At 41.8% G+C, this 20,825-nt stretch overlaps 1 protein-coding gene across 2 annotated transcripts in view; it reads right to left on the bottom strand.

Moving 5' to 3' along the window:
* The window catches only part of grk4 (G protein-coupled receptor kinase 4), a 43,857-nt gene extending 23,924 nt beyond the window's left edge, over positions 1–19,933 (bottom strand). For both annotated transcript variants that reach the window (XM_056371635.1, XM_056371634.1), the window contains exons 1-3: positions 19,604–19,933; positions 6,739–6,834; positions 864–976 (exon numbers count right to left, since the gene is read on the bottom strand). In XM_056371635.1, coding sequence (XP_056227610.1) covers positions 864–976; positions 6,739–6,834; positions 19,604–19,655 — 261 coding nt within the window. In that variant the 5' untranslated portion in view covers positions 19,656–19,933. The remainder of the gene's footprint in view (positions 1–863; positions 977–6,738; positions 6,835–19,603) is intronic.
* Positions 19,934–20,825: the final 892 nt, after the last annotated feature.

Raw genomic sequence — 20,825 nt, 5'->3', positions numbered from 1 at the left:
AAAAATACGAATGAGAGCGGGACTGCAGACGAATAGAGAGATGTTGCTGATGACAAAATATCTCATCTTAGTAAAAGCATCAAACTGGCAACCGTGTTTGTCTTCACGCTTCGCCCGTTACATCTGTCACCTACCAGGATGACGCCTCAGATTTCACCCCATCGCACCATCACAGATTGTGTTTTTGGTCAAATATGGCTGTAGGCAGGGAGATGGTCTGGAGTTTGACTGCTTCCAGCCATATGTTTTGTTTGAAAACATGCTCGGCGGAGAGGAATGGGGCCGAGCCGTGCTACTACGAATCACATCCAAGGCATGAAGTCCTCAGTGGGACTAACAGCAAGATAAGCACTAAAATGTTTCATTTCTTGCATTTTTGTCAGCCAGTGTAAGTATGTGCGATTCCCGTATGTACATGCCTGTCTGCCTACCTTGAAAAAGACTAATGTAGGTTCTTATTAAATAAGCATGATTTCCCTGTTTTCCTTTCTCGCATACCTCCAGGGGCCTAGACACAAGCTCGGGCCTGTGTTTGCCTGCTCACCCAGGAGACCTGCCTCTGACGTGGGCTTGACCTCATGGAGGAGTGCATGGAGGAAGGGGAGGGGTCTGCTCTCTGACAGCCTGTCTAAGTTGCTAATCAGCCCCCTACACCAACCCCACCCACCCACCAATTTGTGGTACCGCCAAGAGCAGGCAAAGGACCAAGCCCTGACTTCCCTCTCTTATTCCTTGCTCTGCAGGGGCTGAATCAGGTCACTCCCACAGGGGGAAAACACAGGGACAGACAAGTAGGATAGGATGTCTGAAAGAATGAGTGTTAGAAAATCAAAGAATACGTATAGTAATGGTAATAGTCTTACCACAGCATCCATAAACTCAATGCAGCGCTTCAGCTCTGGCCTGGTGTCACAGTACTGACGGAATAACAGCCGACCAATGGGCTGCTTCTCACATAGACTGGTGTAGTCCCTCTCTAAGAGTTGGAGAGGAGAGGGAGGAAGAGACAAGGAGGGGGACAGATGGACAAATGTTATAAAAATACACCATAACAGTAGCTGCGAACAAACAAACTTTGTTTTTCTGACTTTTCTCAAACGCTTTACCTCATTTGTGAAATACTGCGCAGCTCTAACCACTCAGGCCTCTAAAAAAATATTCCAATGAAATAAATTGAGGAAGCAAAATGAATCTGACATGACTGCAATTACTCATAACTCACTGACATGCAACCAGAGGATCATCTCAAATATATTTTGTTTCATATTAGTAAAGTTGGGAATCACTGCACTACACTATTTTGAGGGTATAAGGGATAGTTTGGTTTTTGGGACTTTCTTATCTTATATTGCCTCTGTTTAGAGTCATGCAATTATTCTAGCTTAGCCCACTAGCTTAAGTTACCTGTATTTGTACAGGAAGCTACTTTATTCAAAAAGGTAAAAAAATTTAAAAAAATAAAATAAAATTTTTTCTCAGCAGAATGATTCCTTTATTAAGTAGTAAATTTCATTAGTCGTTAGTTTCGGTAAGACAGTTTTACCAAAGAAAAGGAAGAATTTTGTTTGTTAGCATATAGCAACAACGGCATAGCTTTCAGTGGGAGCTGAAGTTGTTAAGTGCAAACACAACATAACAAATGTTTTACCTGTGCAAAATAGACTAAGCTCAACTTTTACTACCTAGTGCAATGTAACTTAAAACAGACAACCCTTGTAATGGTCTTTTTCAACTTTCCAGAAAGACTGATGGGAAAAAAAATACAGTCAAACAAGCCAACGGAAGCGAAATGCAGGCTAGATGAAAGAGGACATACAACTTTAAATCTCATATCCTTATTGATGGCAAATTGGCAACATAACAAACACACAAAATGTTAAATGTGTAGACCAACTATCCATCTGTAGAGAAGTTTAAAAGGTACATTTCTATAACTTTGAGGAGAGCTATTTAATGTTTATGCTACAATATTCTATAAACAAAACACACTGCTTGTATAACTTGAAATGATACAAACAATGAATGTTAAACAAGCAATGGAAAAAAGTATTTTCATAGTTGGCATATAAAAACAACATATCACATGAATTAGATATTGAGTCTTTGGTTGCAAACAAAATAAATGCAAGTGTAGACTTTGGAGAAGTTTGTGTATTTCTCCACCTAAAGATCCACCCCTAATCAATGGTACTTTTTCTTATGCTACAAACAAAACACACTATGTCTGTGTCCATGTTTTCTGTATGTGTGTTAGCATGATTTCTATGTGTGTGTCTCTGTGCAGCTGGCCCCAGCTTATTAGGAATAATGGTGTCCATTTGAGTCACATTTCCTCTGGTACCAAATGAGGAAGAAGACCCAGGACATTTTCCATCACTGGTTGACAGTAAGAGCACAAACACAAACACACACACACACACACGCACACACACACACAAGATCAACATACAAACAAAAATAGGCCACACACATTCACGTACAACTGCGCACTTGTGAATAGAGGGGGGAGGAGGGATGCATGGGATGAAAATTTCTGAGTGCTGACAGCTACAGGACAACCTCCAACAGTAAATCAGATCTTCACAACAGCCCCCCCAGCTGCACTGTTTATTACACAGCATTCCCCTCTGCTCTGCAGCTCAGCGCTCCTCATTCAGACTCCCCAATTATACGACCACAAAACCTAAGTTATCAGTTTGTTAGCAAACAGAGGAGTGTAGAGATATGATATTTTTAATGCTTCCCTCTCTACTGTGTTACCGCTGTGTTTTAAATCTTAAGAACAAAAGCCTTTTCAGAAATCCTCACTGAGAGATCTCCAACTATAATGCATTGCACTTGCCGCCAGACATTGCCTTTCATCTTGGATCACCAAGTTATCGGAGGCCTGCTTTGGTGTTTCCTCCATCAGCTGTGCTCAGGAACTGGAGCTGGGAAAGCCCCCACACACACCCTCATACTTGATAAGGCAATTTTAGGATGTTTGCAAAGAAAAAAAATGTTTGGAGCAGTTTATTTGAACTCTGGAGTATTTATTCCTGTCGTTTGATTCTTCTGGCCAGGTGAGGACAATGCTGTTTGAGTTGTGTATAATAAAATAACTGCCTGAATAAGCTCATCTCTCTCTACGTCCATGCAAACAAATGTGTTGTCTTCCCTGAAAATCACATATCTTGTCAATCACCGGACAGGTTACCAACACTTCACCCAATAAAGGAGCCACATGTTAAGACATGTGACTGGTGTTTATGAGCTGGTTTGTTTGAAACTGGGCAGTGTGAACCTAAACAAACCAAATTCAGCAAAGTCAATTTTTCCACTCTGGTTCAAAAGGAAATTAACTTCGAAAGCTCTCTCTGCTCTTCTGCAACTAAAAAGCAGAAGATTACAGTTTATTTTATATGTAATGACAGTAATCAGATATCAGGTTACAATAAGCCTCCTGATATGGTTTCAGTGTCTTGTTCGAGAACAGGTTTTGATGGTTTCCATATAGTTACAAGAGTCCCCAGCCACTCCAGTGTCCCTCTGCCGAATCAAAGAAACACTGGTCACTGTGTGAGGTGACACACACCAAAAAAAAAAAAAAAAAAAAAATCACAAAAACTGTTGTGCAATGTTCCTGAAAGGATTTCCATGTTTTTTAGTAACTTACCCATTGAGCAACACATCTGACGTCAAAATGATAAATGTCTCTTGGTGACAACCAGAATAGCCCGAGTTAAGAAAAGTGATAAAAAAAAGTAATATGTTTTATTGTACAAGTTAATATAATTTAACCTTTTGAATCTATTTTTACTCAGTTTTCACCACTATTATTTAAAGACTTATGTAATTTATGAATAAACTTTATAGTTTCACACCCAGATAAAACTGCAGTTTCAATTCTTCTTTGCTGCTCTACTGTTTTAGAGTGGTGATGAAGAATTGATTTTTGGTAAATAGTGTCACATTAGCTGTTGGCAATATGCTACACCAGAAAGTCCCAAGAATTAAAAGGCAGCGTGTACAGTATGCAAGGCTTTAATTTCGAGAAGTGCCACTAGTGTTAGGACAACTATAGTGTACAAATTGTTATTCATTCCTTTTTATTTTTTTGGCTGATTTGGTAATAAAAGAAAGAGTAAATGGCATTTATGTACCTGTTCATGGTTTACAAGGGGTTTAACATGAGCCATGCCATACAACAATCTTATCATATCCATGCAGGGTGAATTTTTGTTTCACAATGATACTAGATGGGTAAAAAATGGTATCGGAACATCTCTAAAATTTACACAATTTCATCTGCATAAACCATTCAGCCCTGAGAAGCTGCTACATGCTACATTTCAAGTAGGCTATGTCTCTTGCACACTTTCCTTTTATCTTGCCTATTTCTTGGATGAAGTTTACTGATTGGTCTTTTTATGTTTTCACCATCTACATTATGTGACAGAATTTGTAAGTTTTGCAGGTGAGCAAAGAGCTGAAGAGAAAGTTTCTTTAGACACCTCTGGGTAAGTGAGTGGGTACGTGTGTTTGTGTGTGTGTTTGTGTGTGTGTGTCCGAACTGATTCCAGACTCTAAGTCATTTGAATATGAGAACGTAAGCCAGCATTCCACCAATGAAAACTTTCCTTTTTGTGTAAGAGGGAGTCCTCTCTCCCCATCCTGAAGAAAAACAACTATGAAAGAAAGAGGGGAAAGAGAAAGAGGAAGTGCGTACAAGACAGCAAGGTGTCAAAGAAAAATGGGCCAGGAAATGAGAGAATTGACTAGACTAGCCTGGACTAGTAGTGAAGTAAACTGCAATTACAACTTAATTAAAACTCTAATTTAGGGCAAGACAGAGTGAGTTCGTGAGACAGTGAATGCTCAGCTAATGTGCACAAATGCGAGTATGTGCAATAGCTTCATGTATGCGTTTGTGTGCACACTTTCAAGGCAGAGACCTGAGTATTGGCCAACACTCGCTGCTGCTGCTGCTGCTGTTGCTGCTGCTACGCAACAAGAGCCGTTAGCCTCCATCCAAACTACCTCTGGTTTCAGAAGCATGTCTAACAAGCTAACATCAGATCAGAAACAACAGGTGCACATGTACTGTAAGTATTGGATGGATACCAGAATAAAGAAACAAGTGGAGAGGAGTCAGAAGGAGGGGAACGGAGAGGGAGAGTGGTCTACGGCTGGCAGACAAAGTGGCTGCAGCCCACATAATGTAATCTGGGCTTCCTAGAAGTACTGCACACTTGTCAAGGCTAAGGTCAAATGCCTGACATTATCAAGACACAACAAAGACACAGCTATCAGTTGCTATACTGTATGCTTCTATCAGCTGTGCCTACACAGTGCATGGACATGCGTGTGCGTCTCCTGGGCGTGTGTGTGTGTGTGCTTGCACATGCCTACACGTCTGTGTGTTTAAGTACTCGAAGGGGATTATTTTGATCCTGCGCTCGGTGTGATAGGGAAATTATGCAATAGTGTCTATGTAATAGTGACGTATGTAACCCTCAATAGCTACTGCATGCCTGCGCGCACACACACACCCACACCCACACCCACACCCACACCCACACACACACACACACACACACACACACACACACACACACACACACACACACACCTCATTTTTTGAATCCTCTGCAAAAGTTGTAATCCAAATGGCAATAAATATGTAAGATATCTGACAAGTATGATGCCTCCTCACACTTAAGGTGACATTTATGTGCTGTTTTTAAGCAGGTAATCTATCACCACTGACGACAGGTACATTCAAGTTTATGATAATTAGATCTGTGGGTGATGATTTGTGATATGAACACACATCCACAAGGAACACAATCAACGCTGCATAAGAGATATCACCGTAGGGAGTATGTGCATCTACATCTCTTTCCTCCTGCTGTTTCTCTCCCTCTTTCCTGTCCTTAAGAGATCTCCCCTCCCATTGTAAAAGCCTCTTCATCTTTGTTTCTGTTTTTCACTCACTCTCTCCCTACCTCTCCTGTTCTCCCACTCTTATGTTGCTCTGAAGTGGTGGAAAAGAGGGAGAGAGAGACACAGAGATACAGATAGTGGGAGGGGGAGCAATGAAGATAGAAAAGAGAGGGAGGGAGAGTATGTGGGGGAGGGTAGCACTGCAATCTCTGGCAGAGATAGCTGTGACGCACTATTACACACACACACACACACACACACACACACACACACACACACACACACACACACACACACACACACACACACACACACACACACACACACACACACACACACACACACACACACAGTGCTGTGGCATTCAGAGAACCAGCATGTGTGGAGGGGATGAGGAGATAATATAGCCCAGGAGTAAAGCACTTGTCTGGGCAACAAAGAGAAAATCCCGCCCCTACCTTCAAGTCAAACCTGGATGTGGACAACAGGAAGGAAGCAGGACTGAAAACGTTTTGATTTGGTGTGTTAGCATACAGATAGGGAGACACACACTATGTTAAAAGAGACTTTGAGATTAATAAACAGCTTGCAAACAGATTCCCTGAGTCAGATACACACACACACACACACACACACACACACACATACAGTTTCCTGTCCCCTGCCTGTAACTGTGGGTGGAGACGGGTAGAGAGAGGAAGGAAGTCCAATCTGAACTTCCTCCCATAGTCAGACACACCCCAACGACACAGCATGGCACGTTATCTTTCTGCCTCACACCCCTCACACACACACTGACTCCCCGTTTCTTACCGATGGTGCGACGGAGCTCCTCACACTGGCTGATGTGCGGGAGTTTCAGCATCTCCTTCCATTTCTTACTGCGGCCGTTCCTCTTGCCTCCTCCACCTGAGAGACACAGACATAGCGAGATTTACATCAGAACATCAAGTCGAGTCACTATTTCAGCATTGCACGTGAACTATCCATCCAGGGGCATTTTCAACACAAGATGGGAAGACACCCATCCAAGCGTGCACGCGTGTGTGTGTGTGTGTGAGCATGTTGACCTTGCAGTAACCACAGGCAGGGACAGCTGGTTCATCTCGCCAGTCGCCTCTATGCATCATGACAGAGCATGTGGTGAAGAATGTTGACAGCTTCAAAGATCATCGGGCACACACACACACACACGGGCACACACACACACACACACACACACACACACACACACACACACACACACACACACACACACACACACACGGCTCTTTCCCTGGAGCTCAGTCAAACATTAGCCAAACGTAGCTTTAACATAACATTCATGGGTTATCTCATGCACACGCACGCGCACACACACACACACACACACACACACACACACACACACACACACACTGGTGTTGGGCTGTCCTCTTGGCAGATCAAATGACCCTGATGTGAGGGGTGAACGACCTCTAGGCACAACCGTGCTCTTCAGAGGACCGGGGGTCACTCCACATATTTTACTGAAATGCACATTCCAACAGCAGCAAGGGTGTGTGTGTGTGTGTGTGTGTGTGTGTATGTGTATGTGTGTGTGTGTGTGTGTGTGTGTGTGTGTGTGTGTGTGTGTGTGTGTGTGTGTGTGTGTGTGTGTGTGTGTGTGTGTGAGTTTTGAGAAATGGTCTCATCGGGGGTGAACTGAGGTATTTACTCCCTGAGGCAGAGAACTGAAGCTGAAGAAGTTAGTGCTCTGATGAGATGCTGCTTTGATTTGCAAACTAGCACTTTTACACACACACAGTAGACATTTAAAGGGAAAAGGAGAACTCGTGTAGTAGCTGAGGTTGTGTGTGTGTGTGCTTATGTATGAAAACAGCCATGAGCAAAATGAATGATCATCATTGAACTGGTAAAAACACACAAAGTGGTTATGGGTTACAACTTCTCAAATACAATTATTTTGCACTCTTTGTTTTATGGACATGAATGGAATTCCTCTGGCCTTGAGACTACATCAGACAAAACTGTCACTTTAAGCTCTGGTAATGTAAAAAGATGGAAATTTGACATTATGTTTGACATAAATGATTCATCTGAAAAATTGATCGTTTAATCAATGTTTAAAAAATAATCTTTTGTGGTGTCCCAATAGGTGAATTGTAAGGGGCATTGCACATACTCACACTGTCCCCAGTTAAATGCTGGTAGGGGAGATTGTTCAATGTTATACCCTCTCTCTCCCCTCATTTCATACCTGCCTCTTTATTAGTGTCTACTATCCAAAAAAAAATTCCAGAAAATCACAAATAAAATACATCTATATATTCTCCAGTTAGTATATAATTTGGTAGTTAATTTTGTTAAAACTCCTATAGTTGAATTAAGGTCATAGATGCAATATTATAACTGAACCTTTTATTTAAACGCATAGTGTCATTGAGATTGGGAACTCATTTTCAAGAGAGACCAGTGTACAAAAATAAACATATACAGTTTATACATAGACAGACACATAAACTAACAGGCATCAAAACAGACACAGACTGATAATTAACAGACATATTATACATCTTCACATTTAAGAAAAACATGTGCAGGCGTGATTGTATAAAATAAAATGTAAGGCGGTGTATCATATGAAAACCAGTGCCCATCAGATGGTGCCAACTTTTGCCCAAAAGCAAAATGCCACAAAAAACAACAAAAAAAAAAATTGCAGTAAAAGCATTTTTACAGCTTGGCCCACAGATGACCCAACATCACCCTCAGCTCGTTTAAAGCAGCTTCATGTAACCAAGGTCCTCTTCTTCACTGCTGATAAAATCCAACGCCTGTTCTTTCTTGAAGGAGACACAAAGTGCCAAGTGTCATCGATGCCAAACATATGACAGAGGATTCAACTCTTACTACCATCTGAGAGAATCTATAAATGTCACTGGACAATCGCTTTTCATCACTTTCTATATAATTTGCTACAGTATTCACAGCAGACGTGGATCACGGACATTTTGTCTGATAAGACAATTGAGTTTCGGCACCGAAAACTGAGACAAAAACTAGGCTTTTTTCATCTTTCTCAAACTTAAAACGCGTTTTCAACTAAATCTTTTTCATTACTTAACACACCAAGACAAATTCTCACAAAAGTTACATGTCTGAAAAACAACTTTACCTATTATTAAATATCAGACACAGCCTGATCAAAGAAAAGGTCAATAAGAATAATAATACATTTATATTCTTTTGCTTCTTATATAATATATTTCATGGTAGGTAAATATATTTTACCTAACTTTGGCGATAATGCATCATCAATATTTATTCTGATAAAGCTTTGAACGTGAATAATGAAAGAAAAGTACAAATCTAATGGAGGTTATATGGATATATGGGGGTTCAATAACAAGCCCTAAAAAAAAATTGTCACTGTTCGTACTATTTATTTTATATTATTTGTTAATTTCCCATTGCAACATTTCTTCTTGGGTTTTTATCATTTGAAATAAATTTAGACAGCAGGACACTAGTGAGAGAGTGATACACACATCTGGTTTCAGAGTCAGCAGATTCACACACGTTTTCCCATCACTTCATTTCTATGTTTTAAAAGACTGAGTCAATAAACTTGCCCACGCCCAAGTGAACCATATAGACTGTGACAGTTTGAGGACGACAGAGGGGGAAATCCTCTGCCCCCAAAGTTCGCAAGACACCAGCTGGCCCGGCAGTGACATGTGACAGCTTCAACACAAACACATACAGTGGGTCACCATGGTCAAACACCTGCAAAACAAGAACCTACAAACGCACACAGGCATACTGTTCGTACAGTGCGTGTGCTCTCACCTCTACAGAAACATCATCATTCCTTTCGTACGTCGCTTTTTTAAAAACTTTTCAATCCTGTGCAGCACTTAAAGTGAACAGTAACAACCACAAACAGACTCAACAAGCAGTCATAAATTATTTGGACATGCAACAGAAGCACACACACAAAAAAAGGACACTTTTTTTTTAAACTGTGTCACACATCACAGGAGCAATATGAGCAGATACATGTTGATGTTGTTTGAAAGCAGCTCATACGATCCCACTGGTCTAATGCCCTCAGTGATGACTGGCATGTTGACAAACCTGTTGTGGGTCTGCAGGGCATGTACATACACACACACAGAGAAATAAGAACATGCACAAAATTTTTCTCTCTTCACGGCAGGAAAGGGAAAAAAATAAAAGGAAAGGAAGAGCAGCAGCAAAGATAAACGTTGGAGTTAAATGTTGAACCGGCTATCGTACACACCATGTGATGATAGCCAGTTGCACCTGGCTGGTTATTTTGCAGTAGAAATCCTTTCACGCACTTGAGGCAAAAACAGAATGACTGATGAACAGAGTCAAACCACCTCAACAAAAAGGAACAAACTGTCAAAGAATTAACATCTTCTTTGTCAGGAGCTAATATTATGAGAAGGAAATCTGTGTAGCACCAGTAAAGGTTAGCAGTGGCAATGCTTGTATACTGTACTAAAGGCATGAGGAAAAAATGTCACCGAGGTCAGATGGAAAAAAGAGAGAAGGAAAGACAAAGACAAAGATACGGACAAGAAAAGAAAGACAAAGATTTAAGCAGCAAGCTACGGAAGAGCCGTCTGTGTGTATGTGAGCGTGTGCACATGCTTGTCAGAGCCGGCTGAGCCACCCCACCCTGTTTAATGTCACTCTGACGTCAAAGCCATGTGTGCCGGCCCTTAATGCAGACAGGATGGAGCGAGTATTTATTTAACTTTGGTTCTCCCCTCCGAGCGGACGGGGCCCTCCATAAACACCGACTTCAGAGCAGCTTCGCTCATTCATGGCCGAGCTACAGCCAGCGCTGAGATCATCACACAGGATCTCTGGACAGGGGTCTGCGCGTGTGCAGCAGTGACGAGATTCAAACGTTGGAACATGTTGAGAAACACTGGGTGTCAAAACATGAAGACGTGCTTTTCCAACTACAAGGATGCACATTCCTTTCCTTAAAAGATTTATAGACAGCAGGTTCATCCTGGTCACACAGCAGTCAGATGTGTAACATGGCACCAACATCATCTCTGGTTTGAGTCACACTGGACACTGTTGCCTCACATCGTCCCCTTCTCCATTTCCCCATGTTTCCTGTCGCTTTCTACTGTCAACTATCCAACAAAAGCAAAATGCCACAGAAAAGGCCGTAAAAAAAACTGCTAGACAGCCTTGGGCACGGATAGATGGATGACCCGACATCACACTCAACTCCTTTAAAACGACTTATGTAACCAAAGTCTTCCCTGTTGATAAAATCCATCAATCAGGCTGTCATTTCATACACCACACCAAGTGGCATCAATGAAAATCTGATGGAGGATTCATAACAAAGCTTCTGAATGACACAAGACAATCACTTTCCATCGCTTATCTGATTCATTGCACTATTTACACCTTTATGTCTGAGGTGTATTTTGGTGTTTCCTCCATTTCTCATATTTAAGAAATGGGAGAATGGGAAACAGAAAAACAGAGAGAGAGGGAGTAGACAGTATTTGCATGCAGCTTTTGTTAGTATGTCTCTGTCTGGAGTGAGCTATGACCACATTAATTAACGTACATTCATGAGTCTCTTCTGTCACTGTCTCTGCTCTGTTTCCTCCCCCTGTGATCGGCTCCACTTTTCACATGCTCTTAATGCCCAAGCAGGACAAGCACAGTCTAAATATGCTTCTCTCCCTTTCCTCCCTCTTTCATCTCAAGTGGGAGAAGGAGCCAGACTGGAGGTCACACACAGTAGACTGTGGCAGTATCATCTCAGAGTGAGCCCCCACCCCGCAAAATCAGAGTTCATGCAGCTTCCACCAAGTCAGACTTCAGATTTATATATTTTTAATGCCAGTTCAAAAAGAGTTCAGAGCTTATTTCACATTCAGAAAAGGTACAGTAAAAGGTGGTCCTTTGCTGTGTGATAAATAAAATTATAACTCAAAAGTTCATACAACTCAAAAGCATTTAAACTGATTTCTATCTGTTGAATTTAAGTCCAGAAACAAGCAGAATTAGACCCATGTGTCAGCCAATATTAGCTCATCACGGATGTATTGTATAATATGGTGTATGTATTGGCTGATAAGTCACAAGAGATACTATTTTGACTACAAAAAAGTCCTGTTGCATACATATCTTGTTTAGAGGGAAAAAAAAACGTATTTATTACTCATTAGATATGTGTTGTTATCTGATATTCTAAACTGACACACATAAATATTGATCAAAAAATCCTGTGTCAGAACTGGCTCTACGTCAGATTGTTGTCTAGTAATACATAATATTACATTCAGTAATACAATGTTTTTAGTGCAGTTTAGGTATTGTTTACATATTTTATACCAAATATGTGAAATAGAAAAAGATATATCTATATCTAGATAGATATCTATATCTATCTAGATATGCAACATTTCCTCGCCCAGTTATTCACGAAGGCAACATAATTTGGTGGAGTGTATTTTACAAGAAAAAAAAAGTATTTTGGTTATTACCTAATAAAATGTCAAATATTGTTTTCTTTAAAATATCTTTAAATCCCTATAAAGCAGCAATGACTATTGATTAAATGATTGGTCGTCTGACAGACAAATGGTAACAATTTTGTTCATCAAATAATTGTTTCAACATTTTTTCTTTTTAAAAAATAAAGTCAGTGGCTCCAACAAGACATCTGGAAAAGCCATCATGAGCTCAGTGAACTTGTGATGGACTTGCTGCCATTTTACAAACCACACAATTAACTAATTAATTGAGAAAATAATTGGTACTTTTTTTCAATAACGGATATAATAATTAGTTAAAGCTTTAAATTACTATTTAGTTATTAATCAGTAAAATCCACTCTATATATAATGAAAAAGTATTGTTATATAGCAAATGTGAGAATACAGTGGTGAAGTGGTTATTTGACCAAAAAAAGCCCTTCTGTGATACCTACAAAAATAGCTGTGATAAAATAAAAAACACTTGGAAAGAGAAACAGCATCACTGGCAACTTCTTTTTGCTGTGATTCCCAGCTTTTTCAGATGTGAGCGAGAACGCGAAGCAGTGCGGCACTGCTGTCTTCACAACCCGTCTTTATTTTGCATCGCCATATGGGAGAAGCTGCTGAACACATGTCACATGCTGACACTCAGAATCACAGCCACAAGGCCCGAAAATCCAGCTCGTCTGTGACAGTGACAGACAGACCACGGCAGCAAGCAGTCAGTATTTACATCTTCATATAATATGCTTCGGGAAGTTCGGCTACACACTTAAACAGAGTCAGTAGATGGTTTGATTCCTAGAGGCCTGACTTAAAAAGCACAGAGGAAGTCAAAGATCAGGGTCAGTGCAAACTTTTGCCTCTGGCCATGGAACGAAGAGAAAAGTCAAAAAGGTAAAAAGCCAAACATGCAGTTAAGTAACTCCACTACATTTTGGCACCAACAGCAATTTTTCTAACTTTCAAAACACTGATAACGCTGTTTACCAAGATATTTTTGGCCGAGGTAATCGTACCCTGAATATTTGGTACCAGCCCATGCCTCGCCTGATTTGACCCCCACCCTGCAGCAGAGACATAGGTGGAGAATCGGATTGGAGGGCTGTGGTGCTCTCCCAAAAACATGACTTAAATGGTAGGAAATGAGAGAGGGTCACGCATAGTTTAGGTCCATTGTAATATGAGCATGCACACGCACATGGAGCACAATGGAGCCTGGCCATGATAAATGAATGGCCGGTTGCTTTCCCAGTCACTCTCCCATACAGTGTGTGATTGGCTGGAGTAGCCCCTGATAAGGAAAACATTAGCTGCGAGTATCTGTGTTGCCTATTCAAAGCAAATGCCCAGTGTTTGCATAAGGTAATCCGTCTGTATACTCGCACTGAAAGACACACATCAGCTGAGAGAGAGGAAAAGAGAAACATGTGAATATCAGGCAGTACTGCTCTCCTCTGATCCTCACCTCTCTCACATGCCCCCTTCCCTTTTTTTTCATCCTCTGACTCCAGCTCCTTGCTCCCCTCCCCCATATAAACAGTTTTCTTCTCTTGTTATGCCTTCGTTAATTCTTTATGGCCGTGACTCCCCTCTCTCTCTCTCTCTCTCTCTCTCTCCCTCTCTCTCTATCCATATGGCCCTCAGAGAAAAGGCGTGGATCACGTGCAAAAATGTGAAACAACATTACAACATCAGAGTAAATTCCTGGACACAACAACAAATGGGCATGGCGAAAGGAGGAAGAGGGTGGGGGGATGTTGGTCACACGAGGTAGGACATGCAGTTTTTCACATGAGCAGAGAAGACGTGCATACACACTGCACGCAGCATGCTGCTCATTCCAGCTACATGCTGTGGTGTTTTGCAAGACCTTTCCTTCCCGTGCCCCATCTCCGTGTGTTTGAGATATTCCATTAAATCTCGCCGAGACGCGCTTGAAAACTGACCCTTGTTTTCCCAGCGTCTTGAGGGAGAAGGGGGGGTGGGGGTGGGGGGGGGGGTGGCAAGGGAACTTGCAGAGACTAAACTTGAGTGAGACGCGCAAGAGTTTGAGTGTGTAAGAGCACAAGCTGAAAGGTTAATCATCTATACGTTATCTAGGGCAGTCTCTCAGATGAAGGGCCCACTGGTTAATTTCACGGCCACGCTGAAAGAACAGGAACACACACAAAAAAGCAGCCCCTCCAGCACTGAGCCCTTGAGTGTGGAACACATAGCACATAATACGCCTGAAAGATTATCATTGATAAGACAACTGGAAATTTAACCAAGGGCAGACGCCAAAAAGAATGTTTTGAAAAAGGTAAACTGATAAAAAAAAAAGGAGACCTTTGACATTTAATGCACTTGCTGCTCGACTCTAACTCTACCCGGCCTCTAAAAAGTCTTTTCAGGGAAACAAAATCTTTATTTGAACCATAAGTACACTCAATCGTACGCACTGTTAAAATCAGGCTGACAGCTGGCTTCTCATAGGAAGAACGCCCATTTAACATTTAATAAGGCAGCTGGAACAACGTCCCTATGATGTTCACAAAGTGCCTCAAAAAGTGCCTCTTTATGGTTAGTCAGCTTGCCAAGAAATTGTGCTAATGAACATCCCAGTAGCCACCCAGCTAAACGTCGCTGCTAGTGGCGTACAGCAGAGGCGCGTACGCAACACACTGAGTCTCATTCTCCGCACAGCCCATTTGTGGGTGTCATAACTGTAACATGAGTCCCACATCAAGGCACTGTCACAAAGCAACGTGTTTTACGAGGCTCAGCTGGAGGAAACACCCCAGGGTGATGACAACAAGTGTTAGCCCAGCTATGGCCGCAAAACTAATAAAGCTACGCTGGCTAACGTCACAGGAAAACCCTCACAAGTGGTCTGAGAGGACCTGCTAGCCTACAATTTGAAGCCTGGTGGAGAGGGGGGCTGAGAGTACAGAGAGATTAGTGACACCAACATCAGAGGTGCATCCACTTACATTTGTAATGTTACACTGCAAAAAAGAATAAACAAAGCTTCCAACTTGTAAGATAGAAATGAGTCATAGATTAAACAGGATTAAAGTTTCTTCTGTTTGTCAGAGGAATTTGAGCACTGGACTGTCCACATTCCTTCCTTTTTATGAAGACAGTAGGAATGATGACAGAAACACAGCAGAAAAATATCTAGTGAAATCTGACTCCAGGAGAGAGAGGTACAAGTAGTGAAACACCCTTCACATCCAGTCTCTCTTTACATATGAATATGAAAATAAAGTATGTGTTTGAATTGTAATATCTGGTCTAAATATGTTAATTTCCCTGGTGTTTGTTTTGAATAATAAACACTCAGCTGCACCATTTGATCCACTTTCTCTTGGCCCTTTGGACAATTTCATTGCTTCTTAGCCCTGACATATCACTCAGTCAAAACTTGAATCTTAGGAACTGAGACCAAAGTCAGTTAAAGCCATGCAACGAAAATTATCTAGTTTATTACACAGAAAAACTGTCCATGTTTAATCAGTTCAAAATTAAAGGATTTCATCCTATAAAACATTTGTGGTACTCACAACTGAATGAAAAAAGTAAATAAGGGCCTTCTGGTAAATAATGCCCCTTCAGTAAGATAAATAAACTGCAAATTCACCGACACTAACTGACCTGATTATGTCAACGTGTTCAATTTAATTAAATCCCCAGGTGATGGAGAGCTGTCTCCAAAAAACTACAACACCCATATCCTCCTCTCCTGCCTTCATGGTACAGTACATCACCCAAAACAAAGTACAACACAGTGAGTGCTCATGCTTTAATAGTTTAAATTATTCTCCTGCAGATTGTTTAATGCAGACATGCTTCACAGAAACTCCAGCGTCAAGGTAAAAAACTTGTTAAGTCAAATTAAATTCTCTTTTCAACTTAAAAAAAAAAAGAAGTATCAATTAACGTGTACGTCATCTGTCAAGCCCGATCAGAAGGACAAATTGGAACAGTTTCACATAATAATTTCTGTAATGTCAAATTTACAACTTCAGCATTGTTTTTAATTGTTTGCAGCATCAGCGGGGAGATTAGGATTAGCATCGTTGACTTTTTGAGGTCCGTGAAAGGTATGTCTCATATAAATTTTCCAGTGGCACAACTTGTTTTTAACTGAGATACAACTGTATGTTAAGTTACAAGACACATATGAACAAAACTTTTTTTTGTGGAATTGATTTTTTTTTTTTTTAAAACGACCCCCACATTTGGTTATTAAAGAGCTCTGACAAATAAATGTAATGGAGGCAGGATATTTTAGAGCTGAAGAGTGAACATAATTCTTCCTCACAGACTTCACACCACCATCTGCTCCACTGTGATAGGGTGCTCTGCCAACTCAGGTGCTGCAAAGTATTGTAAACAGTGGAGTCTGCGGGACAAACTATGATAACACTGTTTCTAAATTATCTCAAGTGCTTTTAACTGCATTATGCACTGCAGCGTTTCTGTGACTATCAGCCAATATATGCCATATATATCATGTACAGGTAAATAGTGAATATGGGTACTTAACAGCGTGAAAAGGATTTACACTCACAGTACAGTTACTGATGAGATACTCCTGATGTTATACTGAATGAGACAATGTGGAAGCAAACTGCTATGTTGAAAATAACTCTGGTATGCTTGGCTGAGCTTTTACATCCACACAAACTGTGGGTTGCATCTCTGCCAAAAGATATCCTTTTGCTATTCTCACAGTCACCATTTCAAAAGATTTCTAATATATTCTCAAGGGAGCTTTAGCAATAACTTCCTTCAACTGTGGAAGACTTTCACCTCATGCAACCGTCTCCTCATGCAGGCTGAGCAGCTAGAGAGCAAAGGGAAAATCTAAAGACTGTAAATGCGGTGGTTTTCCTTTCTACATTTTGTACCAAATGTATGCGTGAAATTTATAGATGCACTGGTGGGGAGTGCTGGGAGAAGTGTCATCTCTAACCACTTCCCTTGACGTGTCATTTCAACTGCAGCAGACTGGGCACACCCTGTCATAACACTTCTGACTCTGGCCACCCAGTTTCACATCAACAGGTATGTAAAAGTGACTCATGAGTCAAAGTTTTGAGCATCTTGTGACCAGACCCAAAAGTTTTCTAGGTACTAATAGAAGCGAAGTATGGTGTTGTTGGTAAAGTGTTAATCGGGAGATGGAGAAAACTGCACATCCACAATGAAAACCTATGATTGTGTGTGCACAAAGCATTCTTCGTAAGCACCAACCCGGGAAATTGTCTGTCATTTCCCCTCTCTGTAGCGAGGTCAGAGAGTTACAGAACAACTGATTTAATGTCTTGCTCAAGGACACATCAGCAGGGCAAACTCTTGCTGACTCAGTGGCTCGGACCCAGCTCCATGTAGCCTTCTGCTGCATGCAGATGCCATGTAGCATGAAGATGACTGAAGAGAAACTCTGCTGACCTCTGATGCACAGAAACTGCTTTGTCTCTGGTTTTGTGCGATTAAAAGTGGGGTTCACTCCACAGTTTGTGACACTTCCAGCACTAACCTTACTGTGACATATCTAAACACTTTGACAGCAACAAACATCCACCACTGGAAAAGGTGAATTAAAATCGAATGAGTCTCCTGTGCACCTTAAAGGAATATATTGGGAGCCATTAGCTGTTTTAATCTGTGTGATAATTAAGATAGTGAATGATATAGCAGGGAGAAATATAAAGGAAGAAAAACAACACTGACTGTATGGTCAACATGTATGATGTGATGGAGCATATCAAAACTTGATATGACTGCAATTACTTATTGATTTATCTACTTTTTTATTTAAATTCAGTCTCCAATTGTACATAACCTAAACCTCCGGTGATAAAAACAGACTATGGACACTGACAGGTACTGAGCCTGTAGATCCGATCAGTGTACAATAACCTCACGGGGTAACACTCATGACAATGCCTAGCACCATTTAATGATGCCTCGTAAGGAGCAGCTGCTGCTATGAAATGGATTCACTGCTGCTGTGAATAATCCATTTCACAGCAGTGTTGGCGTTTAGTCTTGAACTGAAACGCAGACTGAATATAATGCAAACCATAAGCAGGGGAGGCCTCTGCATACGCACACTGAACCGCGACCCCCCGAGCCATGTAGCTACGCACTGTGAGCGACTCTGCTGTCGAATAAAACGGATCAACTTGCACAATATCCTCTGGGACCACAGACCCTGCTGCTGGTGTCCAGTCCGATCAGAGCTCAGGGAGAAAAAAAACACAATCGTTGAGCTGTACTAACACCTTTTCCCCCTCCTCTGGCTGCTGATACAGTGTTGCACACCCACCTTGCGCCCACTCACTGGCTACAAAGTAGCCTCTCTGCTCTGCCATCTCCTGGAAAACAGATGGATATTCGCCTCTTTTCCACCTCCAGTGAGCTGCTGTGGGATCACCGGCCCACTGAGCAGCGTGCACACCCGGGGCTGTAGCGCCTGGGCCGCCGGGGTACATGGTGGGCCATCTTCCACTATCCCTCTGAATCTAAAACCTCCACTGTAACATTATCCTTTCATTCAAGCAGCTCGTAGTCAGCATCCAAAAAGCAATGCAGTGGCTTTTATCTGCGTCAAATAATACCACACGTCCACTTTACCTTCCTAATTAGGCTTTAAACACACAGAAACCTACAATGACAGGTAAGAAGAGGCTGTACTCTGTCACAGAGCCCCACTGCGCAGCTATATTTCGCTTTACACTCAGTGCCATGTAATGGGAATACCATTAAATATCCGTTATGTCATCGTAAATTGTAAATATGCACAAAACCACTGGTGCTTGTGTGAAAAAATTTGCTCGACCGCCTGTAATGAAACGCTGCCATCTAAGCGCGATGCTGCAAACACTCCCTGCGTTGTTCATGTCCAGCCTCCTGGGCCTTCTGTTAACCTGTCCGGTAAATATGTGTGTTGTTAGTGTACAAACAGCTGATTTCAACGGAATATGTTTGGTGTTTGCCTGGAGACAAAGCGCTGCGCAGGGATGGGAGACAGAGAAAGCATAAATCCCAAGGAGGACTGCCGACTGCCCAGGCTCGTCCATGACCATGTCGTTGAGGTGGGTGAGAAAAATAACATTTAATTTATTCTTTTTTCGCCACAGAGCACAGCTTACCTTCCCTTGCCTTCAGGAGAACCGTGTTGGCCACGATATTTTCAATCTCCATTGTCAGAATGTGAATCCCGAGCAGTCGCGATACATTTCACTCAGCGGAAAAAGACGGTTTTTCTGATCAAACGTGCCGACGACGGTGAGGCTGCTGCACGCGCACAGGGCGAACGCGGCACTGGCGCATAGTAGGTCTTTAATAGTGGTCGTCGTTCCTCTCCATTGCAAGATGTTTTATCAAACCCTACCTACGGAGCTGTATGATTATGATGGGGCTCGTTAGCATTCACAGCCTGCCTCCCTTCCCTCTCTGCCTGCCTTCCTTCCTGCTTCGGCTCCCTCCTCCTCCTCCTCTTCCTCCTCCTTCTCCTCTTCGCCCCTCCTCTGCACAACGAACCAGCGAGAGTAGGAGGGATCAATTTACAACCACAGCAACCACACACACATTCACACACAAGTGCATTTACACATACATCACATTTCCTCGTTATTTCCATGATTGTGTAATTTGTTGTGCCGCAGTTTTGGATTAAAATGTGTTTATTTGTCGTTTCCTACAAGTTCCCCTCAACATTCTGCTCAGACACGCTAATGTTATAGTGGGAGTCTACTGGAAACATCGAGAAAAGACAAATATTTCCCTCAGTTAATCTACTTCAAACGGCTTTTTATTCAAACATGAATGAACACAGTTATAAGTAAACACTTCCTCTCCATGATTTCCTGCCGTACAGCTGTTTCATGTGCTGCCTGCTAACGTATTGTCAGGAAACATGAATGCCACTGGCCACAGAGGGCTGATACAGACCTCTTATTGTGTGAACAATGGCGTGAGGGTTTTTAAGTTGCTGCATTATGCTGGATGGTGCAGCCTGGAGAAAAGAGATAACACACTGGTTTTCTCCTCCTCATGGCCACACTCTGACCCAGCATCCCTCTGGGCTTTCTAATCTGGCCCTTCAATCTGCTGAAACCACAATGCTTTGAGTGGAGCAGTGTGTCTGCAAAAAGAGAGGCAGCACACCTGTTAAGATGCTGTGAAAGTTGTAACTTTATGTTAAATGTGATAACTGAGGCTGAGCAATAAAAAGTCCTTTTGCTTTGCATTTTGCTGCCAGGATCATAAAAGCATTAAAGAGAGCCCGAAGGTATCTGTGGACCAGGGAACTGAGGAACTCAAAGGTCACTAGATGTCATCTTAACATTGTTAAATTACTGGATCAATCAA

Source organism: Seriola aureovittata, chromosome 3 (assembly GCF_021018895.1).
Source record: "Seriola aureovittata isolate HTS-2021-v1 ecotype China chromosome 3, ASM2101889v1, whole genome shotgun sequence".
In the NCBI taxonomy this organism is placed as follows: Eukaryota; Metazoa; Chordata; class Actinopteri; order Carangiformes; family Carangidae; genus Seriola; species Seriola aureovittata.
Note: the sequence above shows the minus strand (reverse complement) of the source record. Positions and strands in the feature narration are given on the sequence as shown.